This window comes from Leiobunum rupestre, chromosome 1 (genome assembly GCF_980474605.1).
Source record: "Leiobunum rupestre chromosome 1, qqLeiRupe1.1.hap1, whole genome shotgun sequence".
Classification (NCBI taxonomy): domain Eukaryota; kingdom Metazoa; phylum Arthropoda; class Arachnida; order Opiliones; family Sclerosomatidae; genus Leiobunum; species Leiobunum rupestre.
Genome location: NC_143384.1, coordinates 32,095,159 through 32,120,426, shown reverse-complemented (window position 1 = coordinate 32,120,426; position 25,268 = coordinate 32,095,159). Strand labels below are relative to the sequence as shown.

Genomic DNA, 25,268 nt, shown 5'->3' with positions numbered 1-25,268 from the left:
GTAGCGATGTCTTAGTAAAATGTTCACTCTCTGGAATGGTATTATTAAAGACTACTCACTGGGTTTGACTCTAATTTGTCTCAGGACCGTGTATCCCATCAACCTGTTGTTTCTGTCGTCCAAGAAGCCCCTGAGACCGAAAGGTTGTTCCCCGTTGTACCATTTACCCACTTGGACGTTGGGGACCACTACGTGTCGAGTCCAGTTCCAGAAACTGGCTATTGTGTTGATCTAAAAGAGATCAAGAAAGTGACGGTGGGTTATTAAGAAATACGGTGTCCATTGTGAAAGACACTGACCTGGCTGAAGTCGTCGGTGGCCGCTCCTTTGTTGATGAAATGATTGGCCAGGTTATTTTGAAGGTAGTAGGCGGCGGGGTCCCTGTTTCCGTAGCTGAGGATGGTAAGGATCCAGAGGAAGAACATGTACGAGACTATCTCTTTGATGATGGCGTTCATTCTCATTTCTTTGTCTCGTTCTTCTTTGGCCCTTTGCATCGCCTCCACGTTGACAGGTTTCACCTTCATTCGACGTCTTTCGTATTTGCCGCCCGGTTCTGAAAAGCAAAGCCGAATATCATTGACCATTTTTACATAGATAGACCCACTTTAAATACCACAATTTCTCACCATTATGTAGCCATTCTTCATCATGGGCTAATTCGGGTTCTTCTTCGTCGTATTCGGAGTCGTCCTTATCATTGTCCACGGATTTGAACAAGCTTGAAAAGATCATGGCCATAAGGAAGACCTGATAACCATAAAGATAACCACAGTTAAAAACCAATTCACATACCACCAATACATTAACAAATAGTATAAAGTAAAATCTTGGAGATATTCAGTAACAGACAGGTGAAGAATTTGGTTATTGCGTGGCTACCATGAGGTTGGAGCCCAGCTCTCCAAGTGAGGTTCATTTTTGCCAAGCGCCATCTGCATTCATAAAATGACTATTCCCCTATTTGTTCTTAGTTCTCTTTCCCGTCAACAAATGTCACAAGGCCACAATGAACCCCACTTCGAAGCAACCGCATATTTAGCTAAAATCCACACCGTTCCACTACTCCTTTTTGCACGGTGAGTACCTTGAGCGGTTGGGTGACCAAAATGGAGGAGAAGAATGAAATTAAGAGGGAGGTGACCCATTTCTTGGTCTTCTCGTCTCCGAAGGTGACTCCGTAGGCCCAGAGGAAGAACACGGAGATGAGCATGGCGGCGATGCAGAGGAGCCAGCCGATGATCCTGCCCCACCAGGGGAACATGAACGGGGGCTTCTTCTTCTTCTTCTTCTTGCCGTTCTTCTTGGCGTGCGGGTCGTGTTGCACGATGGTCCTGGTCTGTCTACCGTCCATCTCGCAATCGTCGCCGAGCTCTCTCAGGGTAGCTGTCGAGCGGGTGGTGGATCTCGAGGCTGATCTGATGTCGTCGTAGCCATTGCTTCGGGCTTCTGAACCAAAGATAAATGAAGAGCTGTCACAATAGATTTACCATCTGCCTATCCTGCTAATGGTATTCGCTTGAAATGTGCTCCTTCGTAGGCTCTTTCTGATAAAACTAGTTGATAAAACTATTAAATCTGCGAAAAATTATTTTGTACATAAGAAAATATCCCTACAACTGGAATCCATACCTCTACTTGGAATGCTTATCCTGCCGTATCGTGTATGGTAAGATCACTCTGACGGCTTTGGCCCCGCCTACGAGAGAGAAAATCTCCTTTGCGCGCGCTCCCCTCTCACGTTGTTTTTGGTTAAGTTAACATAGTGACGTCAAAAAAATCGTCAGCCACCTCGAGACGGAAATCTGCCGCGATAAACATTCAAAGTAAAAGTATGAATTCCTGCTACGTGGTTCAAGCTTGACATTTCATATCGTTATGTGGAGTATTTGAGCGGTGATACGATGTACGCCTTACCGATTTAAAGGGAGATTGGTTCTCATTGAAAAGGGTTTTGAGTCTGTGAAGCTAAGTTACATTTTAATGTCCTAGACACTTTGCTCTTATATTTATGGTGGAAAATAATTATCAATCGGACTTTACTTTGTTTCCTGAGAGCTTCGGTGATTCGGTTGGGTCTCAATTTTCTCAGTCGTGATTTCCGGAAAAGGGTGATGATCAGAAAACTGGGCGGAAAAACGATCAAGTTGGCCATGACACCGACGCCAATTTGCTCTGGACTCAAAGACAGAGGGCCCAAGCTGATGGCCGATTCTCCCGGCTTGGGCGGAACAACGCCGTACCACATGGCGTTGACCAACATGGACAGATATAGCAGCGCCCAACAACAGGACACCCGTTGACAGCGGGTGAAGCGACTCTTAGGAGGACGCATGAAGATGGAGAACCACAAGTGACCGTCAGCCAGATTCTTTTGGGTAGTCAGGTTGAACAAATGACTGAATTCCGTGGCTTCACCCTTGCCCGCTACTGGGAGCAATCGGTCGATCTGCAATATATGTCGATCATTTTGAAATTGCACATATTAACTTGGTGCTGAATTGGGACTACACTTCGCTAAAACTTAATACAAGCTTGCGCAATCTAAGCACTTTGAACTATAGGTAACTGCTTTAAACTATAGGGAACTGCCTTTAACAATAGGGAATTTCTTGAGGGTATTGGCAAATATAATGAAGACCTCGTACCCTATAGATTCGAATTTAGGGAGCTTTCCGTTTGTAACTAAGGGATTACCCACTTCCGGAACTTGACCTATGAAAGGTCGGGCTCCACCAAATGCTGTAGTATCTATATTTGGTTACCATGGTAATTATGGAGATAATGTTTTCGGACTTTCAGCAGGAAGTGGGTAAGCGCTATCGAATTCGCGAGGCAGTAATTTCGAATCTATAGGGTACGAGATTATGTTATCGTTGACTTAGGCAACTTCTTGGGACTCAATGGAATTGCTTGGAACTATAATAGAGCAGCCTGTAGATCTATTGAACCGCTTGGAGCTTTAGATAACTACTTTGAACTGACCTGTCCATCGTCCTTTTCGACTGCCAACCATTTGTTGCAGATGAACTCAAACTTCTGGTTCGTCTGGATATCTCTGACAATGATAAAACTCAAGAACCACGATTTGAATTTGCCCTTGCCCGAATTGTCGTGCCAGATCCGGATGTACGTCATACGGCCTAGAGCTCTGCCCAACAAAATACCGTAGTATTAAAACTACTATCATGATAGTGGTTAAAATTCTATATTATCACATGTACGTACCGAGGTACTGCCATAACGAACGAATCCATTTCTCCTCGACGGAAGATCTTGCGTTTCGCGTCTTCGAAAGTTCTGACATCGGTTTCGTCATCTTCTCCCGATAGTATGAATTGTACCTGTTTGGTAAAATGTTAGTAGCAATTCTTCTATATCGCGAAAATATGGATTTTTAATTGCTGTAGCTTACCTTGGAATCAGTTCCTGCCCCTTCTTTACTTCCGGTGTATACCATGATCTCGTACAAGTACTTATCAGTGTTATCGTTGTCTGGTAGGGGAGTTGCTCCTAACTGTAGTAGTAAATAAATAATCAGATAACTTAAAGGTAAAATGTATGTTATTTTTCTTATCCAGACCATCGTATAGTAATTGTACTTAAGGTTATTGCTAATCGCAATTGGAACCATATATCACTTATCTCGTTTGATTTCAACCACATTTGAAGTAAAAAATTTCGGTGACGTCATCCACAGCGCCATTTTTTAAAAAGGCGCTGTTAACCCGAAACTGTATTTACCAATATCTCGGCCAATAATGCAGATGGTTGAATACTTCAAATTGCAAACATGCACTATTTTCGGAGCTCTATCCACTGGACACCTTACTTTTTCATGATCTTTCTTGTCTTGTCGACGGGCCCATATCATTATTATTATGTAGAGAGACATAGTCACTATTATAGTCATGTATATCGTTATGTTGTCCGCGAAACCGGCATTGGCGAAAACGTACGAGAAATCGATTGCGTTGGGCATCACGAAAAAGCCACCACCGAATGATGTCAGATGATTACATTTGCAAACTGTCACCGCCGCGTTGGAGTTTTCCACCTGAAAATAGTAGTTATCATACTGTACAAAGAGTTCCATCAGTTTAACATGGTCCCAAAATAAGTCCTTATAACAAGGGAGCATTTTAAGAATGTTATCTTGTATTTCGTCAATAGGCGAAACTATAAAGTTCAGGCTTGGAACAGGGAAGTATTCTGGAGTGGAAAATTCCATAGCGGTAATAAGAACGTCCTTTCCCGCCTATTGCTGTTAGAATTACCCAGACTACCCCGGTTAAACCGGTTTTTGGTCGGACGTCAGCTTTATCAGCCATCATTCTGGCTTGATGACGTCCGACCAAAAAGAGCATGCTGGGAATTTTACAAAGCCACAGGTGGCGCCCGACTTTTCCTCTCCAGAATACTTATCTCCTCCAAAGTTCAGGGGGGCTGAAATGATGGTAATCACGTGACTTTGTGGAGAACTGCAGCGCCATCTATCCTAAGAAATGCGAACTATTATTCATTTTATACTAAATTTACAAAATTATTGCACGACGGATACTTCATGGTTCAATATTTTATTAAAATTAAAGGTTTACGCTAGCTTTCGGGTCGAAACCCCTCTTCAGGCGTTCGACCCGAAAGCTAGCGTAAACCTTTAATTTTAATAAAATATTGAACCATGAAGTATCCGTCGTGCAATAATTTTGTAAATTTAGTATAGAACTTCCACCATGGTTATAAAATTAAATATTTATGATTATTCATTTTATTTTGCTAATGGTGGTTTAAATCTTGATCTATTTATTATTATTATTTAAAACATTTTGTAATAGAAAAGTGGAAGTTAATTAGCTGTCTGCAGTATCTGGAAGGAATATTTTTTTCTTTAACGTCGCACGGCCAACTATTTACACGAGTTACTGAATCGAAGTTGGCTGTGAAAAGGTAGTCACGTGATTTTGTTTTCCCATTTTAACAATTTGGTTAAGAACTTAAGACCAAATTTACTTTATAGTTTCTCCTATTATGATAATTTACAGGAATCCATACCTCTACTTGGAATGCTTATCCTGCCGTATCGCGTATGGTATGACCACACTGACGGCTTTGGCCCCGCCTACGAGAGAACAAATCCCCTCTGCGCCAGGGTTGGCAAGTTTTAAACAAAATGTTTAAAACAAGTGTTTAAAACACGTTTAAAACAAATATTGTAAACAAACACCAATTTGTTTTAAACGTTTTAAACTATCTGTTTCAAACATGTTTTTTATAAGGTAAATTAAATGTTCATTGTTTTTTTGTAAGATTTTGGTTATTCAATATGAGGGAAAAGGTAGAAAAAACCATTCCAAGGCTCAAAGAAAGGTAAATTGTATTGATAACCGGTAGTTTGATTTTAAGATTCTCTGAAAAGAGCGAATGAAAAGGCTCGATGTGATTTCATAAATTTCCTACCAGTGCAAAAATCCTACGAACGCATTGAATTTTGTCTTTTTGTTTAAATAGAATGTATATAGCTGCCAATATACATCTATTTGGGACACTACCTATGCACGAGATAAAAGTAGGTTTGCTGTTTAGTCGGGTTGTGCCGGGTTTTAAGTAACCAGAAACACGGACAGATCGGGTTAAAACCGACTATTCGGCACTCCTAGATAAAAATCTAGGGATTTCGGTTCCCTTTCTCGATTTTTTTGAAATTGTATGACGTGATGGAAGTTTTAAGATTATAGAGGTATCTAAGTACTTATTTTTTATACTTTTTTGTGATGATTTATGACTCCAGACGTGCACATTTCAATAAACCAAAACTAAAAACAATGTGCTATATTAAAAACCATACTACAGGTTAGGTAGTATTTGCATGGGGCATCGAAAACCCTAAGGCCGTCAATGGTTGGTCAACAACGCTTAGCGAAATTCTTGGCTCGTTTAAATAAGCGTGTACTCTTTGGTTCTTCGCCTTGTGAGTTTATTTATAATACCATAAGTGACATAATTCCCCTAAGTGTGCCAATAGGAGCCTTTCCCACAGAAAATCGACAATTTGAGCTTGTTCTAAACAGACCAAAGAAAAGTAGGACTCGCGAATTCCGTTCAAGTACCCTAATATTTTTAGTGCTCGCGCCGCAGCCGCCGCTTCGCAAACACATTACGTAAATTTCGTCACTGGAAAAAATGACGTCATTTACGTCACTTTCGTTAAACAAGGTATCATTGAAAAATTCATCTTATTGACACACTTAGGGTAATTATGCCACTTATGATAATACGTTTAATGATACGTAATATTTCTTTAAATGAGTTTACTCGTGAGTCTGATTCATAAGTATAATGAATGGTTTAAAACGTGATTTAAACATAGATTTTTATTGTTTATTATGTGTTTTTTATTGTTTGATTTAAAAACAGTTAAAAACAATGAATCTTGTTTAAAACAATAAAAAACATTGTTTTTGTTCTTTTTGAAAAAAACAAGGATTTTGCCAACCCTGCTCTGCGCGCGCTCCCCTCTCACGCGGTTGTTTGTTAAGTTAACATAGTGACGTCAAAAAAACCGTCAGCCACATCGAGACGAAAATCTGCCGCGATAAGCATTCCACGTAGAGGTATGGATTCCTGTAATTTATTAGTGTAATCGGAAGTTTACTCCGAGGGGTAAGAAACTCTGCGAACTCGGTGTACACTGCCGTACCTTTAACAGTGTGAATTCACGAACTCGGTGTACAGATTATATGAGACTGTCTTACCCCTCGGTTTACTCGAACAACTTTCTGCTTAACAATAAGTTGGTTTTATATCAGAAGTATCATAATAATATACATCCAAGGTGCCCTAAAAACTTACTTTCTGTAATTTTGGTAATTCATAAGACTAAAATGCGTTTTTATGCTTAGGGCCTAAACTACAATATCTGGAGCCCCAAGCAAAATAAAAGTAAAGGTCCCCTCCTCCCCCTTGCGGGCCCCCTTCGCAAACGCCTAGGAAAATTTCGGATTAAGGGGGGTACGGCTAAATTTGGCGCCCCCCTCATCGGCAGGCTTTTTGAGCCCCTTCTAAAACAATTTCGCGCCCTTTTCAAACCAATTTGGCACTCTTTCCAAATTTTAAGGGAGGTACATTGTACTATACAGGGTGTTTCAAAAGGTTATGAAAAAATGTTAAGGAGTTGTAGGGGGTGAGTTGAGAAGTATGCCTGTTTTTTCCCATTTCCCTACGATGAGTGAAAAGAACGCCAGAGAGCTTCGAAGTGTGGTCTACTAGCCCCTGGAAGTAGGCTGCAACAAGCGCCAAACCAAGCAGCAGGGACTTTAAATACTGTTAAAGTTTCCTTTTTTACGTTGGTTAATTACCTCGATTTGTTTACAAAGTCCTTTTTTGCCTATCACACGAACCCAAACCAATGTTCGCATTTCGCTGCTGCTTGGTTTTGCGCTTGTTGCAGCCTACTTCCAGGGGCTAGAAGACCCCACTTTTAAGCTCTCTGGCGCTCTTTTCACTCAAGGTAGGAAAATGGGGAAAAACAGGCATACTTCTCAACCCACCCCCTACAACTCCTTAAAATTTTTCCATAACCTTTTGATACACCCTGTATGGCCTAAACAAAATATAATTAACACACCTTTTATTTTCACCTGTTTCCCAAAAATTGCCCTTCAATAGTTCCCTAACATATCCCGAAACGTTTCCAGCAACTTACATTGCATCCATCCCCGGACCAAATCTTCCACTCGGGGTTGAAGAAGTAGCAGCCGGATGTGAAAATGCGCACCGAGTAATTAGTGGAGAACTGGCGGACGACTTCGCCGTCGGTCAAGTTGACTTCGTCGCCCCAGTTGAGGTCAGCGGTGTAGCTGTCGTTGAGTTCCACGACGCCCAGGTAGAAAAAGCCGGTACGGTTCTTCACCACTTCACTGGAGAGGAAAATGTCGAAGGTCTTGGAAGTGCCGTTGGCCTTCCTGACGTCCTGCAAAGGGATCAGCAACTCGTACTCGTTGAGCTGGGGCTTCTCCCGGTAGTTGAAGTAGATCATAAACTTCGCGTCTTCGTACTCGGGCGTGATCTCCATATTGATGACCGAGTCTGCCTTGTCCACGATAAACTGATGGTAGATCATCTCTTCGTTCCATCTGATTTGTGGGTACACGTACGTTGGATCCGGCAGGGGCTACAATATTTTGAAACTTTAGTGGAACTGCACTGAACTGTTGTACGGGGATTCTTATTATATTTTTTCAATGTTTTTGGAACTGGACTGAACTGGTGTATGGGGATTATTATTCGAATATTTAAATATTTTTGGAACTGGACTGAATTGGTGTACGGGGATTACGATTTGATTATTTAAATATTTTTGGAACTGGACTGAATTGGTGTATGGGGATTATTATTCGATTTAAACATTTTGTGGAACTGGACTGAATTGGTGTATGGGGTTTATTATTTGATTATTTAAATATTTGTGGAACTGGACTGAATTGGTGTATGGGGATTATTATTCGATTTAAACATTTTGTGGAACTGGACTGAATTGGTGTATGGGGTTTATTATTTGATTATTTAAATATTTTTGGAACTGAACTGAATTGGTGTATGGGGATTATTATTCGATTTAAACAATTTGTGGAACTGGACTGAATTGGTGTATTGGGTTTATTATTTGATTATTTAAATATTTTTGGAACTGGACTGAATTGGTGTATGGGGCATTCTTAAGCTATTTTTTAAACTGAACTTAATGAATCTAAACTATATCGAAAGAATTATATAAAAAAATGGGTGAAATCTTGTGATAGCAGAATGATATTCAGGCATATTTCCAGCCCTATTTTCGAGCTAGCGCGGGGAAATAGTTAAATTCAAACTTTAATGTTTACCGTTACTTTGGTTTGGCGTTTATAGTCACGATTTCGAACAACTTAACTTTCCAATTTCTAACGAATTTAAGCAGTTTATGATTTTATAATTGCTAGCCTTAAGGTATCTCTAACCATTTGAAATAGCCAAAATATTATCGTAGGTATTACAAGGTATTATTTAAATGTCTTACCTGGGCACCTTTGGACGCCCTTGGGACTGTGATGCCGAATGTATCCGTACAATTACTGATGTCCAGTATGTTCATGTCCTTGTCGAGAAGAAGTAATTGCAAAGTGGCCGTGTCGTTGGACAGTACGTCCACGCTGTCACCGTACGATTGTAAAATTGACGGCCATGATACTGCCTGTGTGTTTTAAAGATGTTTAATAATTTTAAGGGGTGAGAGTTTGGTGATGGTTTGAAATGGGTGGTGTACCATGATGCCAATGGTTTCATTTCCCGAGCAGCCTTGATTGGCTAAGATGTCGCATACATCGGGGAAGTGGTACTTGGCGTCGCCGTGTTGAATTGTCCTGTTACTTAAGGTTCCGTCTTTGTACCTATTGAAATTTGTTATATCGAAATTAACTTTCAAAATTTGGAATGTTAATGAGCTGTTTGGATAGGATTAGTTAAGATTTTGCATTATAGCAGAATGTTTGTCTGTCTAAGGACGGCGTTAAATACATCTCAATTTCGAAATAATCTTTATCTACGGACATAGGTTTCTGGGAAGCTGTCTACGGAATACATATAAACGTTTTGAGTTTTAGGTGTTTATCTACTGGCAATTGTATTTTCATTTTAGGGGATTGTTTGATGATTAACGTATGTACGACATAGGGATGCATACCGATGGACACTGACAAATTATTCGGTTGTCTAAGGACAAATGTGTTTGTGTTTTAGGGGGTTGTCTAAGGACACACGTATCTGCGTTTTAGTGGATTGTCTAAGTACATATGAGTTTGTCTTTTAGGGGGTTGTCTAAGGACAAATGTGTTTGTGTTTTAGGGGGTTGTCTAAGGACAAACGTCTTCGTACACTTGGGTTTTCCTAAGGATAAACGCATTTGCGTTTTAGACGACGGTCTAAAGACAAAAGTATCTGAGTTATAAGGGGTTGTCTGAAGGCAATAGTGGTTGCGTATAGAAGAACACATGCAGATTTAGAGTTGTGTACGGTCTACGGTCTTTGCTTCATCGGTGTTAGTATTTCGGATACCAGATAGAATAAGCTTTGTATGCTTACATAGAGATAGTTAGTCCAAGTCCACTGGGAGCCATGAACTCCATAGGACTTTCACCCACAATAATATTCCTCAGAATGGTCAAAACGAGTTTAATAGTCAAGTCCACCATCTCTTTGATTTGCCCTTCAGCCTGCGTCGCGTCAAACCAGCATTTTACAATAACATAACTTCTACCAATTGCATTTTAAACTTACGGCTTCTCGTTCCTTCATAAGTACCGCCTTGGTCAGGGCCACCTCCACCGGTATGGTACCATCGAACAAGTACTCTGAGAGAAAAAACACAATTAAACCACGGTGACATCCAAGCGAGCATGCGTCACATTACCTGGTTCTTCTTCACCGTACATGGGAACCTCCACGTTGTATTCGATGTCCATTCCTTTGGCCCTGTCCGTTGGCATCACCACACCATCGACCAATTGTTGGCTCATTCTCTGCAACCAGAAATTAGTTAATTTCTTACTACAAATACCATAAGTCTATAACTATGTTCAGGAATCCATACCTCTACTTGGAATGCTTATCGCGGCAGATTTTCTTGTCGATGTGGCTGACGGTTTTTTTGACGACACTATGTTAACTTAACAAACAACAACGTGAGAAGGGAGCGCGCTCAAATATGATTTTTTCTCTCGTAGGCGGGGCCAAAGCCGTCAGAGTGATCTTACCATACGCGATACGCCAGGATCGATAAGCATTCCAAGTAGAGGGATGGATTCCTGCTATGTTCCATAATTGAGTTAGCTTTCAATAATTATGTGTGGAATGACGTAGAAGTAACGTCATACCCTAAAAGCTAAGCACATCTAGCGACCAAAATTAGAAACTTAAAAACAAATGATCACGAGCTGGTTCAAGCTTTCTGCACGCTATGTCCTTGGAGAAGAGAAGGGGTTTCTGCAGGGGTAAAACTAGTGCTGCCATCATTTAGAGGAATTTGAAACTAGCAATGTTATTTTTATCTTATTTAACCTTGAACACTAGATGTCTTTAAGATCGTACGTCGGACTAATACGACTACTCCCCCAGGAGCTTTGCACTCTCACTTATACACTCCTCAGAGGCGTACCGACCCGGGTTAAGGGGATTAATATTTAACCGGGCGCCAAGCTGGCTATCATGTAGGGGGTGCCAAAACACTCCTATCTTTGATGTCCAATTGTTCCTTCAACCAGTGATAATTCTGATTCCTCGTTCAATAAAACTTTAATTTTACAGTTTTTCAGATTTATATCTAAAACAATTACTAGTTTTTCCAGAATTTATCACAATATCTCATATTTATGATATATACAGAATGAAACCGAACTTAAGAAGGACGGACTAACGTTGTGGCTGGTAAATTAATCGGTAAATTAAGGTAGACCGTACCAACGACAATACCAAAATAACGGTGAATGGTAGTAAGTCTAGACTAACATCACGGTCTTTAATAAAAAAAATACAAAGCGTTTTTAATTTTTTTGGTAAATAAGGGGCCCTATTTTGAAACTTTTAACCGGGCACCATATACCATCGGTACGCGTGAAAGGCTGGTCTCACTAGGGCAAAAAACGCCACGTCAACGAGCATTGACGCAAAAATTCCCAGTTAGGCCTAATACATAGAGATAGAAAAAAAATAGAGGCACTATTGTATCTGGTGAAGTTGACCGCGAGTGCCGACCCCCTTTTCGCCGATGTAGGAAGCCATGAGATGGGCAGATTACGTGGCGCCATCGATGCGCGGTGAAATGAAATACATTATTCCTTTTGGAAAATCAACTGTCTCTTGTTGTAAACAATGGAAGGATAGATGGCGTTGCAAATTCTGCCCATCTCCGCTTTCATACATGCGCGGGGTGCCTTAACGCGGTAATCTTCCCTCTATTTCTTTTCTATCTCTATGGCCTAATACAATTTATTTGCCTCGTTGCGTCGTTTTTTCTCAAGTGAAAGCCCGCCTTAAAAGGTAATTATAAAGCTCTGCCAATACTTCAAAGTGGTCAAATGTAAAATGGCAGTACTTACAGCGACAACTCCGCCCATAGTACCCACTGAGTACATACAGAAGTCCACCAGTTGTTGAGGCGCTTCCACTTTGATCTCTGAGGCTAATTTGACCGTTTTCCGAAGTAGCAATATGATGGAATTTTTGCCGTCGTTGTCCAGCCCGCCACCTTTGCCGGCTATCGTCGTGAGGGCGCTGCCCAGCTGCTCCAGGTCACTCAGGGTGTCCGTGTTCATGACATTTCCCACTGACTCGATCATTTTGACTCTTGTCTATTTACGGATTTGTATTAGAAATGTTTGCGTTAAAGCGGTCATTAATCTTTTGTCACTAACCAGGGCTTGTTCTTCCATCATTTTATCGTAAGCGTTGGTAGCTAATGGGATGTTAAGATAGTTAGTCCATTGTAGTTAATAAAGGATTCTCTTTTCGATAGAGACCTGCAGCGGCATTTTTCTCCAATAAGTATGACAATTTGATAAGTTATTGCGCAGCCCCCTAGTATCTAAATATGCAACAAGGCGAAATAGACTACTGCCAAGGACGATAACATACAACTTAGTTTGGTTGCAAGTCCGAGTCGGAGCGGAGTGAGAGCGTCAGTGTCGAAATAAGGTTTGGTCAGAAAATGAGTGTCAAAGCAAGTGGGGGCTCCTATCTAGTAGCTTTCGCTCGCACTAGATGTCGTTAGTGTAATAATAAAAACCAGTTGAGTAAGCATCAAAATCTAGCCTAAAAAGTGTGGCAAATTGGGAGCTTCTCGCGTTGATTGGATTTTCGTAATCACGTGATTATTAACTTATTTAACATGTGCTGCTTTCGGAAAGCCAATAGATGGCAGACAACTCGCCTTTCATTTTAAGTCTCGGAAGGTGCTGCCACCTACAAGCGTTTTTAGAAGCATTTTTGTAAAGTTTTTTAAACTTTTTTTTTGATAGAGCCGCCCCTTGCTGTAAAGCAACTGTCGGCTCTATCATTGCCACCTGTATTATGAAAAGGCCCCTATTATTATTGAGGAGGCCACGAATCTATCCGACTCTAGTGGAGAGCGTGGTGCCATCTATTTATGGCAAGGGAAGATAAAATTGAAAGTAGCGAAATTATAATGTCGTCAGAAAACCATTGTAGAGTATACTCTATTTAGTGGACTTTAACCTAAAATATATATCCCATGTAAAAATATTGTTATTGACCAATTTACAAACGAGCCAATCAACGCAAGGGGTACCTATATGTACCCGCCTTTTGGGTCCAAATGTTGCTTGGCTATCTAGTTTTGATATCGACGATAGTGACATCTGTTGAAAAAAGAGCTACTTCCCGTCAAGCCGACATTTGCTTTAAAAGTCATTCTTCCAAAGATGAAATAAATTAATTCTTGATTTCCAGAAGAATCTCTAAGCAGCCGACATTTACTAGCCAATCGCCTTAGAGAGAAACAGCCACTGGAGGTCTTTGTCTCGTTGAGAAATGTCAATTGTTGGTTATTAGCAAAGTTACCGTTGGTTTCTTCTTCTTCTTCAAAATCATAGTCGTAGACGGTGGTATTGTCATTTACTAGTTCGATGCCCATCAGAGAACTGAGGGCTTGGGACACTTGGTTCATGCGACCCGTGTCGCCAGACGCGTTGGCGTTTTCCAGCTTCTTGTCCTTCATGAACATTTTGTATTCTTGTCTGGTCGGGGCTTCCGTCTAGTTTCATAAATAAACTTGTTCAAATCAATTCTAAGTCTGGGAGCCCTTGTAGTGTATTGAAAATTTGATCTATAAAACTATAAGCCTATCATAAGTTCCCCATAAGTAAACGTCTACCATAGGGGCCCATGGTAACGGCGTTGTCCCATAGAGAAGAAAATTAACGTACGACGATAGGGCAGTAGCGACATCTTCTTTTTTCAAAATTTCTACATCTAAAATATTATCTTACTTGGTAGAGGCTTAGAGCAGCCACACTCGGGTTTATAAGTTTAAGAACGTTCGCGCACGGCTTGTGCGCATTCATAATGCATTACGTAGCCACTAGGCGGTGCCGATTTTGAATTCCTACCGTCAAAAATTTCACCTAGTCCTTATGAAAGGTTAATGATATAACATATGTACATATGGTTTTCTCTAGCCATCATCTACCGTATTTTAGCGAATAAAACCCGCACCATTTTGTATGAAATTTCCGATTTTAGTGAGGGTTATAAGAAAAAAAAATACAGAAAACCGGAATAAGGTCCGGAATGCTTAAGACATATATTATGTATATTCAACATATGTTGCTCTCCGTTGTTTTCCAGCCGGTTTGAATGTGTGTCTACCATTTGCCATCCATTTTTCTCATTCCGCACGAATATATGTTTTGAAAGGATGGTTAACTGCTATGTCTAGTTGATGTTAAACATGTACCGTTAATGCCTACTTAATAGACGTACGAAGTTTAATTTAATGGTAATCAGGTAACCCGCGGGGTATATACTGTTGCGGGTTATCAAAGATTATATTCGCTAAAATACGGTAAATTTACTTATAAGAAAAGTCAACCACTCTAAAATGTTTGTGGATATTTGTAGATGAATAACCGGGCATACATACTATCATAAGTCTATAATATTATTCCATAAGTTTGTCATTTTAGATAATATTTTACTAAGAGCTAGTAATGAAGTAACGTCATCACAAGAAGAAAATCTTCCCCTAGCGAGGCGCTGTCAAAGGCTACGTGTGACGGTGTGACGCGAAAGCAAGCGGACGCAAAACGGCGATAAGGCCCATAATGCAGTCTGTCTTGTGAATAGCTCTCTGTAAAATTTTTGCATGTGAAGAATAGGAAGTGTCACACTTACGTTACCAATAATACTACCACTTCTCGGTCCAAGTAAAATATAAGTAAAGGCCCACATGGGGGTCCGCTTCGGGGCCCCTTTTGGCAGGGCCGAAGCCTTGCTTGAGTTGGTGGTTCCTAGTTATGGCCCTGATTCAGGTACCTAAGTATGTATACTGCACCCTAATATTAGCTTCTAGTACCACCCTCACACATTTCTTAGCAAAAATTCGTCTGCTCTTCAATTGCAAAACGTGAACATAGATGGCGATCGTCTATACGAAAGAGTGCCTTGAAAAATCGAAATCAGACGAATTTTCTCTACAAAGTACGCGAGGGTTGGGCTTAGAATATCTGCTGTGCAGTTCAATTTTCTTTGGTATCTAATACTATCGTGAATACATGACATGTATTTGCAGTCTTTTTATACTTTGTTCCATTTTTAAAAGGTCTATAAATCGTAGCTAGCTTTGAAAGTCTGAATTTCAACATGAAGTTCCGAATAGCAGCTTTAAAACTTGGTTATAGTTCCTACTACTTACCGTAATAATGGTGATGTTAGTTCTGGTTAGGGATCCTTCTTTGTCCTTGATGTCTACACCCAGCTGGAAAGTCCCGTATGGCAAGACTATCCTAGTTTTGGCGTCGGGTCCCACACTCAAGAAGAGCATGACTCCCGTGTCCACGTTCATGGCTACAAACGTAACACTCATTACCATACATGAAGAATTGTATCAAACTTCGAAGACATCGTGGCGAAACTCACTCCAGAATCCGTAGTGTTCGATGGCTCCCCCCTCGGGATCCACCCATTCCTTGCAATGTATGGTAAAGAGGTCCAAGAGGGCCTTGCCGTCATCCGGGGTGATGGTGCAGTTGCCGTCGACTGGCGGTTGGTTGATATGCAGGAAGATGTCCGATGCGCCCTTGTAACCTTCTTCGTTAGTGACTGCCAGCTTAGCGATGAAATCCCCGTACAAGGGGTAATATTGCTTGAAGAAGTCTTCGGCCAAGGCCATGACCATTTCGTTGGCACCTAAGAAGCCGAGAGGGATTAGTGTGTCATTTTGGATTTTTATTTTTCCCAAGTTTTAGCAAGGGCTTTTCATTAAGAGGTCAGCGCATGCGAGGTTTTTATCTGCAACTCGTTCGTCAGTTTAACTCTAGGAAAAATCCGAGCGGAAAAATCTCACTGTTGATTTTCGCCATCTATTCTGGTAGCCCAATTTAAACTACATATAACGAAAAGTATAGCAATTTATTCATTTTGTCTTGTCAATATTATTTGGTCTTTTTAAAGAGAATATAACCTGCAAAGCAATCTTTATGTAAGACCCCTTTAATTTTTTTTCAAATCACCCTGTACAGTGGCGCCAAACATTTCTAAAGCCAAAGGCAAGAGGGGCCAGAGCTGCAAACGTTGGTGTTCCACACCAAATACCTAATAAAATCCAAATATTTAAACAGCTGTTCTATAATATATTGAAATGTTGAGAAAATGTTAAACATTCAATAGATGTCGCATCCTAGAGTACAGACTGATACCTAGGAGCAACAAACACAGCACCCCACACAAGGAGAACGCAACCCGTCAAAAGTCGTGGATTTTCTTGCGTACGTTTTTCATTGGCTAGACGCTTTAGCACCTGCTGCCGTCGGAAGGGGAAAATTCGGAAATTGTCTTCCCCCCCGCCCGTAAAACGTTCAGCGTAAAGGCTCGTGACGCTCGTCCAATGAAATTCGTACACAACCCTTCGTTAGCGTGTTTAAAGGCTAGCTGCGTTCTCCTTGTGTTTGTTGCTCCTAGCTGATACAATCTATTAATCGTTAAAATAATATTAGTTCCACTAGCGGTCGTTAGACTGCACGCCGAGACACTGCCATATTTTCCCCTCTACTTACTCCCTTTCCCGCCACCAGGATCAGACTGGTTGCAAATTCTTATAAGCTAAATAGAGCCGTGCGCTGACCTCTCCATAGTAAGATCCTGGTTTTGAGGTAGTGGCTCGTATCTTACCGACAACATACTCCGTCGCTTCTGGTAGTAACTCTTCGGTTTCGTTGATGACCCCGTACAAAGTCCATTCGTAGGTCAACTCGCCTTCGCAATCTTCGCTGCACAAACCGATCAGGCCGACCCGGACCGGGTTGATCTTCTGGCCGATGGGGTCGTGTGGGTAACACAGTATTTCCGTCTGACATCTATGGTTAATCAAAACGTTGTAGTTTCCCGGCAAATACGCGCCCACAAAATTTATTTCAAGGGACATTCAACCTCGTTTAGTTGAGTCATGAGTTTTATTTTAGCTTCTGAATTAGGATTAAATTATATATATCGGCTTAACTTACTCGATATAAATACTCTCAGAAGCGAAATATAATAGTCAATTTAATGTTCAATTATTTGTCATTAATAGGTGGTTTCTTTTCGCCTGTTCTCGGACAAAAAGTGTGCTCTTTTTACCCTAAAACGTTTTATTCACCTATTCCGGCGATAAGAATTACTCCGGCCCATAAACTATTCGCTTGTTCCGGAGTATTAGGGCTACTCTTTTTACTACTTCTGAAAAGGAGGTGTAAAGGAGTAAATCGGATTTGGTCGTCTGTTAGCCAGAATGTATCTGCTGTAAAGGCCACAGGCAGCTATTTGGAAAAACCTTTTTACTCCGACTCAAACTATTCGCCACCGCAGAATCGGAGTAAAATGTCGTCATAGCGTTACCCTTCTTACCCTACTCCGAAATCCAGGAACAAGAAAAAAGAAACCACTTATTATAAATTTTCATTTTGTGTAAGCCTTTACTGAAACTTAAATAAGTGATCGAAGGAGATTGATTAGGTTTTTAAACCTTAGTATGGTCATATAGAAAATATAGAAGAGGAATAGACACTCTAGATTTGACAAGGCTTTTAAATGAAGTAAGAAATTTCAGGTAATAGGGCTAATCTACCCCACGACGATATATCGATCGAGTTAGTTACTATTCTTCTTTTATATTTTCTATGGGCAATTTCTCACTAGAACGAAAACGACGCAAAAAAATTCATTTGGCCTAAAATCTTTTTTTCACTAGAGTAAAAACGTTTACGCAAAAATTTGTATTAAGCCTAACGGGATTTTTTTGCTTCGGCATCACCATTATGACGTCATAGAATTTTGCCTACGTGAAAACGAGCCTTAAACGTACTTGACCGTAATGGCGGGAGGTGAGTAATCGAGTAGCACAACCCGAATGGCGCCCCAAGATGGCGCCCGGTCACTCAGTTCCAACTTGGAGGCGATTTCGTAGGTCTCGTTGGGTTTTCGGAACGACGTCGTGTTCCAGACGACGGAGCCGCCCTCTATCGCCAATTTCCCCGGTCCTTTCCCGAAGCATCCTCCCATGTCTTCTTCGGTGTCAACTTCGTTGCGGTCCGTGATGGGAGCGCTGATGTTGTGTTGAGAGTCTTCCAATTCGCGGTCCAATAACTCGTAGGGTACTCGTCGGCAGTACCAGTTCACCTTGAAGGCTTTGTTGTTAACGTTGTCCGGATCGATGGAGAATTCTTTGGGATTCAGTCTGAGCGTTTGTCCCCAGCCTCGAATGATTCTGGACTGGGCGCCGTCTCCCATTTGTACGATGATTGGCGACGGAAGGATCTTGACGTATGTTGAAATGGAGTTGATTAATGGACGTGGTGGATACATTTCGGGAGCTGGAAAACACAAATTTCGTTTGATCGATTTAGAACGCTTTGAGTTTTGGGAAGGTATTGTTGCCACCAGAATGGAATAAACAGATTTGTAAAATGAGCGTAATATACGATAGTGGTTTTGTCTCACTCTCTGGGAACGCTGTTGATTAGATTTTAAGGCTGGTTTGCATCAGGCCAAAAACGCTACGATGGTGAGCATTGTAACTCGGCCACCTGAATTAATGGCTTTAAAAGTCGCTCGGTGACTTAGGCCTAAGGTGGTGCCAAGGGTATTAACCTAGCTGATTATTATTATTACAAAAAATATCCGCTAGGCATAATAAAATATTTCGACGCTCGCCATCGCAGCGTTTTGGATCAAGTTAAAACCAGCCTTTAGGGTGAAAGTCTGTTGGGGACTCTATTCCTACTGCAATATGCAAAATTTGGATGCTCGCAACCAGTGCCGTATTTCCGCCTAGGCCTGCCTAGACCAACCTAGGCCGTGGCCTAGGGGCCCATCCTTGGAAGGGGCCCTCCAGTGACCGTAATTACTGTATTCGAAGGCATAAATCTATATTATCAATCGTAATTGATATTGGAGAAATCCCTAGGTAGAAGATTTTGTTTTAAAATACTAAAATTTCTCCCTGGCAGTTTACGGACGCAGCCTGAAATCGCAATGTTGCATATTTATCGCATATTTAGTCGACGATTGTTAAGAGCTTTTATTTAGTAATATAACCGTAGAGCTCAGACTTCTACACTGAATCAGGGAAATTCAGCACAGCCTAACTCCAGGGATAAGAGTAAATACTGCGTGTGAAAAGGGGGCCCAGACTCCTTATCTACCTATGGGCCCAGGATCTCTAAGTCCGGCCCTGCTCGCAACTTTTTTCACTGGCGTTTTTGGCCTGGTGCAAACCAGAATTTAAACAAAAACTTCACGACGGTGCGCGTCGACTTTAGTTTCCCCTAGCACGGATAATGACGTGTCACTTTGGATTTTATGCGTATAAAAAATAGCATTATAACGTGCTCTAGTGGAAATTAAACTTAAAGGAAATTTTTGCGTCGACGTTCACAGTCGTGTTATTTTTGTGCTTGTAATAGTAAATTGAATTTTGTTAAGTTCTTTTTGAAAAAGCTTGAAATTGTAGAGCACGAAGTAAATCAGTTAATTTTTGTTAAATCTACCATCAAAGTGTTATATAATTTAAGCACCAACCTGAGAGGTTAACTGTCAGCCTGAACTTATAAATGCCCGGATAGAGGAAAAACGGTGGTACGTAGAGATTAGACTTTCTGGAGGAGTCCAAACTGGACATGTCAAGTTTGTCGGTGGTTTTCCCCGTGATGTTGTCCACTTTGTAGCCGTCCCACCGTCGGATGACGCTGTTGGTGTAGTTGCAGACCACGATGGTTCCCGAGTACAGCAAGACGGGTCCGGCCCGTATGAACTCGGGGGCGCCGTCCATATTGGCCATACGATTCCTTATCCACGGAATTGGGGTTTTGCAATTCAAATCGGACACGTTGAAACTGTAACTGGCTTGGACTTCGGACACGTCGTTGAAGGCGATCATCCAAACGGTCATGTCTCCGGACTTGCGGTACTGGTATCGCAGGTGGAAAGGGTTGGACAGATCGCGGACGTACAGCAGTTTCTCCTTCTCTTTGTCCTTCTTGTTCTTCTTCTCTCGGTTGTTGTAGGGGCTGGACATGCAGGTGATCTCTTCCCCGTAGGCTCTTAGAGGCGTCTCATCACCGAAGTCCACCACCATGCAGGTGTCAGTGCCCAACGTCTCGTAGGCTATTTCGAACCTTTTATCCGAGTCGTCATCCGTGATGTTAAGGTTGTCCTCGATGTCAATTCCGGACACTTTCTCCATGATGTACAGGTTGATTGAGACAGGGGTCGATTTGGTTTGGATGTGGTTGTAGGCGTAACTCGTCATGTTGTACGAACCAGGCTGTTGACGGAGATAAAGTTTAGATTATCATTTTAATGAGATTCCTCATTGGCTTTTGAAATTTATGAGACAGCACCAGGCTGTTGACGGAGATATCAGTTTAGATTATCATTTTAATGAGATTCCTCATTGGCTTTTGAAATTTATGATACAGCACCAGGCTGTTGACGTTGATAAAGTTTACTAAGATTCCTCATTGGCTTTTGAAATTTATGAGACAGCTTGTTGAAACTAACTTCTGATTCTCATAATACCAGAAGTTTAAAATAAAACTTTTCGACAGAAGTACGCGTCTGTCGATACTGTTAAATTTATTGAAACTTGTATCTTCGCAGGTTGCCGCTTATTTTTTCATATTTTAACTTTCTAAGACTATGGTTTATATATAAGTAAATATCTACAGGGAATTTTATTTTAACATTTTACATAGCGAGATGGAGTATGTAGTTAGCAAGTATAAAGTGCTAAAGCAATAAAATTAACAAATAGGAAGTTAAAATTGCAATAAAATTAACCAATAGCAAGTTAAAATTGCAAAAAAAATTAGCAAATTGGATGTTAAAATTCCAATAAAATTCGCTAATAGGAAGTTAAAATTGCAATAAAATTAACCAATAGGAAATTGCAATTGCAATAAAATTAACCAATAGGAAATTGCAATTGCCATAAAATTGACAAATAGGATGTTAAAATTGCAATAAAATTAACAAATAGAAAGTTAAAATTGCAATAAAATTAAAAAATAGGAAGTTGAAATTGCAAACTACTGAAACATTTCACATAGCAAATAATAAGTGCAAATTACATTAAAAGTATTCATTTTCCATTTTTGAAATCTAAATTGTCAACTGCCCCAAAACACTAACTTTAAAACTAGCTCTAGACACATACTTTAGAATGCAAAGATATGCCCTACCTCATTCAACGTGAGCTCGGTGATATTCGTGGTCTTATTGGACAGCACCGTCCCGTTATCTAACTCCACAATGTAATACTCGACGTCACCTGTTGTCGCCAAAAAGAAGCGAAACGTGACATTAATACGCAAGTACTGGGGGATCATGTCACTGAAACCCAACACTAGCACCGACCTGTATGTATGTCCATCAAGAACGTGATCGGACTTTTGGTGGGGAATTTGTTCTTGGCCTTTCCGTATCCGGGCATGTACTCTTTGGCCTTTTCTGGTTTGTGGACGGTGGCCGTGGTGAAGTTGGTGATTCTGCGCAAAGCCTCGACCTCCATCGACATTTCCTTTTGCGAGACTGCGTTGGTCATCTTGACCACGAGTTTGTAAAAGCCCGGGTTTTGGTATTCGTGGTGGAAGCTCTTGGTGGCCCACGGTCCCTTGTTGGGTACTGACCAGTGGTCGAACTGTTCGTCTCCGAAGTTAATGTCCACTGTGGCGTTAGTGGGGAGTGGCTCCTTCTCGTTGTATTTCAACAGCATTGTCATGGTGCCTGCATTCGGAATTGTTAGTATTAATTTCTACTTCGGGACAATCAGTATTTTGAGATGATCAGCGCGGGTATCACGTTCTAATTTAAAGGAAAAACGTCACCAGCGAGGGGGAAATAACTTGAGTAATCTGGTGTACACTCGTTAGGTAATCCCTCGGGTAATCCCAGGTAATTTGTGTAATCTCAAGTAATATCCGTACTTCCCAAATAATCTCAAGTAATTTCAAAGTAATATCTAAAAAACGCACCCTAGCTACCTTCGCCTAGCCGACACTTTATTTCAATTTGTTGCAGTAGAAACTACTGTAGTCTGATCCAACATTTAGATATGCTTATGAGTTCTACTTTACCTCATTTAATTCGTTTCACTCGCGGTTTCACTATCGCGTGAAATATTTTCATGAAACAAAAGACAACGAACCTAACCACAGCCAATAGAGGAAGATTTGCCCGATAAAAATGTAAGAAAAACTGGGAATTAAACTATTTCACGAGCTATTTTCTTATTATAATGAGAAGTTCCGCCGACATTTTAATCGTAATATCAGTAATCTTGCGTAATATCTAGTAATATTTAGTAATCTCATAATAATCTCTAATAATATTATTTGGATTACTCGAAATAAGTAATCCCGCGTAATTTTTGGTAATCTGTTATAAGTAATCTCTGGAAATATGTAATCAGGGGCGCGTCAAAATTCTAAGAAGGAATTCTTCTCTTGAGAACAGTTCTTCGCGCGCAGAGCCGTACCTAGTCCAAATGGCGCCCTGAGCCAAAAACCAAAATGGCGCCCCCAGAACCTTAAGTAGAAATTTTAAATATCTAATTTCAATGAAAATCATCGATTTAGCGCCCCTAAAATCTTGGCGCCCTGGGCCCCTGCGCGTGTGTTTTTCTCCCCGTGAGAACTCCCTAAAAAGCGTCAGAAGTAAAAAGATTCTTCTAAAGATGGCGGCTTACGAGAATGCCACGAATGTTGTGAACCAAGCCGTTGACCATAAATATTATTTTTTTCACGATAAAATATCAAGGATCCTATATGTTAGAAGGATATGAGGCGAGGGACGAAAAATAGCAGCGCCGTCGGTGAGTCATGCGCGATAGAGAATCCGTCTTTAGATTCCGTCAAGGACAAAACATGGAGGAAGTACCGCCAAAATTTGTCCTTGAGGGAATAGAAACAAGACGTCCCACGTTTAGAGGCTCTCTTGGTATCGACGGCACTGCCGGCGTTTTGAAAACACGGGCTGGCCAGAGGGCTACCTATCCTTCTAACATATAGGATCCTTGAACATATGAAGAAAGAATACATTTATTTATAATTTAAAAATAAATATTTCATTATAAATTAACTTATCAAAAGTCAAAATTTTAGCCAGAGATTCCAAAAGGGTGAAACCGGTCTTACTGTTGGAATCGCTGGCTAAAATTTTGACTTTTGATATAATTATCTTAACGTTGGAATTCAACGGAAACCCGAGCTTAAAAGATGTCTGCTGAATACTGCCATGCAATAATTGGTAAAGAATTTCATTATAAATTGCAATGGACTGCTCACATATAGGGCACTCTGAATGTTTATAAATTAACTTAACATTAACTTTTCTATCGCGATTTAATCATTTTATAAAACATTAATTCGGTAAATTAGTTGAATATAATAATATTAAATAATAAATACTATCTAAGTAGTGTAAAACGTACCTGGTAATAACAGTTTGTCAGCGGGTAAATCGACGTTCCAGGTGTCGGTGATGGGGAACTGCACGGTGACAATTTCAACAGCCTGTCTTCGGCCCAGCAAATTGGAAGCCACCACTTTAACTTTGTAAACTCCTGGTTCGAAGTAAGTGTAGGGTCTAGCCAGGGTGGTCCCTTTGCCATTGGCGCCTGGAAAGGAACATTCAGTCTTTAGCTATGCCACCCCCAGTTCCAAAATGGCATGACGCGTTACCTGGTATCAGTTCCGTTTTACGCTTGCCGTCGCCAAAGTCCCAAACGACCTTAACGTCACTACCTCCCTCTAGTGTCGTATCGATGCTGATTTCGTGGTCTACGATGGCGTTTTGCGGTTCGATCTTCAATCGTACGGCTTTCAAGTAGTATTGGACGTTCAAGTCCAACGCCTTCGAGATCGGGCTGGCCGTATTATCGCTATTTAGAGCCATGGACATACGATACTTGCCGTCCTTGATGTAGGTGTGCTATTGGTTGGTAAAGGTCAATTTAGTCCAAGAGCCCATGACAAAATAAGCATGTGATAAGGTACACGGTGGGTCAATATATTTTTAAATTAGGTTAGAGATTTGTAACAAAGAACTGTTTGTCTTACGGGTCAAAGTGGGGGCTTTCCGGAAATACGAACCACGTGACGTCACTTCCGGTGACCTTGAAAATTGATATGACCCGATATTGGTATCATTCGATTGGTCTCAACGTGCTCTTACCAAATATCGCTAAATTAACCTTCAAATCTGAACCAAGAGGCGTATAAGATTAAAAAACTAATTTCGAGCCCCTCCAAAATTTACGTGAATAAGACCAAAATTACTTTTTTAGTCTTATACGCCGTTTGGTTCAGATTTGAAGGTTAATTTAGCGATATTTGGTAAGAGCACGTTGAGACCAATCGAATGATACCAATATCGGGTCATATCAATTTGTTGCAAATCACTAACCTAATTAAAAAATACCTTGACCCATCGTGTACCTTATTACTAATTTAACTAAATTATGACTAATGTAGTTAATCGTGATAGATATGTTATATTCTTTTAGTCATAAGAATGCTATACCTACCTCAAAATTGAGCATCATTGGAATTTCCACGGCAATGCTGACGTAGAACCTTCTGTGGGTCGGTACCAATTCCTTGGCGGGCAAATAGCCTCTCTCGACGAAGATAGATGGAGCTGACAGGTCTGAGAGTTCGTGAGGTTCGACTAATCGGGAAGCCACGTTGGCCGATACTGGTACGAATACTAGCACGTCACCCACCGCCATTTCCAACGGTTTGGGTGGTACGACGGAGTTGAAGCCCTGCTCCACCCTGATGTTGAGTTCCATGACGGTTTGGTAGTCCTTCTTCCTGGTGGCGGGGCAATTGGTTGGAGTGCCCAGGCTCATGCAGTCCTCCACGTTGGAGCAGAACTGTTCCCCTTTCAAGCACTTCATGATTCCCGGTGAGCACATGTTGTCTATGCATTTGAGTCGCATTACCTGGACGGTTCAAAGATTGCAGTTT

General features: G+C 41.0%; 1 protein-coding gene across 1 annotated transcript in view; it reads right to left on the bottom strand.

Moving 5' to 3' along the window:
* LOC149962138 (uncharacterized) overlaps nucleotides 1-25,268 on the bottom strand; it is a 40,595-nt gene that overhangs the window by 3,169 nt on the left and 12,158 nt on the right. The window contains exons 5-32 of the mRNA XM_090164402.1: nucleotides 24,824-25,243; nucleotides 23,979-24,228; nucleotides 23,729-23,914; nucleotides 21,655-22,023; nucleotides 21,480-21,568; nucleotides 19,819-20,563; nucleotides 18,104-18,611; nucleotides 16,933-17,117; nucleotides 15,682-15,951; nucleotides 15,458-15,609; nucleotides 13,606-13,798; nucleotides 12,441-12,481; nucleotides 12,126-12,377; nucleotides 10,442-10,550; nucleotides 10,309-10,382; nucleotides 10,114-10,244; nucleotides 9,299-9,422; nucleotides 9,053-9,226; nucleotides 7,703-8,170; nucleotides 3,833-4,057; nucleotides 3,416-3,517; nucleotides 3,229-3,344; nucleotides 2,986-3,151; nucleotides 2,044-2,449; nucleotides 1,088-1,449; nucleotides 630-750; nucleotides 300-556; nucleotides 60-231 (exon numbers count right to left, since the gene is read on the bottom strand). Of these exons, the coding sequence (XP_090020528.1) occupies nucleotides 60-231; nucleotides 300-556; nucleotides 630-750; nucleotides 1,088-1,449; nucleotides 2,044-2,449; nucleotides 2,986-3,151; nucleotides 3,229-3,344; nucleotides 3,416-3,517; nucleotides 3,833-4,057; nucleotides 7,703-8,170; nucleotides 9,053-9,226; nucleotides 9,299-9,422; nucleotides 10,114-10,244; nucleotides 10,309-10,382; nucleotides 10,442-10,550; nucleotides 12,126-12,377; nucleotides 12,441-12,481; nucleotides 13,606-13,798; nucleotides 15,458-15,609; nucleotides 15,682-15,951; nucleotides 16,933-17,117; nucleotides 18,104-18,611; nucleotides 19,819-20,563; nucleotides 21,480-21,568; nucleotides 21,655-22,023; nucleotides 23,729-23,914; nucleotides 23,979-24,228; nucleotides 24,824-25,243 (6,667 nt within the window). The remainder of the gene's footprint in view (nucleotides 1-59; nucleotides 232-299; nucleotides 557-629; nucleotides 751-1,087; nucleotides 1,450-2,043; nucleotides 2,450-2,985; nucleotides 3,152-3,228; nucleotides 3,345-3,415; nucleotides 3,518-3,832; nucleotides 4,058-7,702; nucleotides 8,171-9,052; nucleotides 9,227-9,298; nucleotides 9,423-10,113; nucleotides 10,245-10,308; nucleotides 10,383-10,441; nucleotides 10,551-12,125; nucleotides 12,378-12,440; nucleotides 12,482-13,605; nucleotides 13,799-15,457; nucleotides 15,610-15,681; nucleotides 15,952-16,932; nucleotides 17,118-18,103; nucleotides 18,612-19,818; nucleotides 20,564-21,479; nucleotides 21,569-21,654; nucleotides 22,024-23,728; nucleotides 23,915-23,978; nucleotides 24,229-24,823; nucleotides 25,244-25,268) is intronic.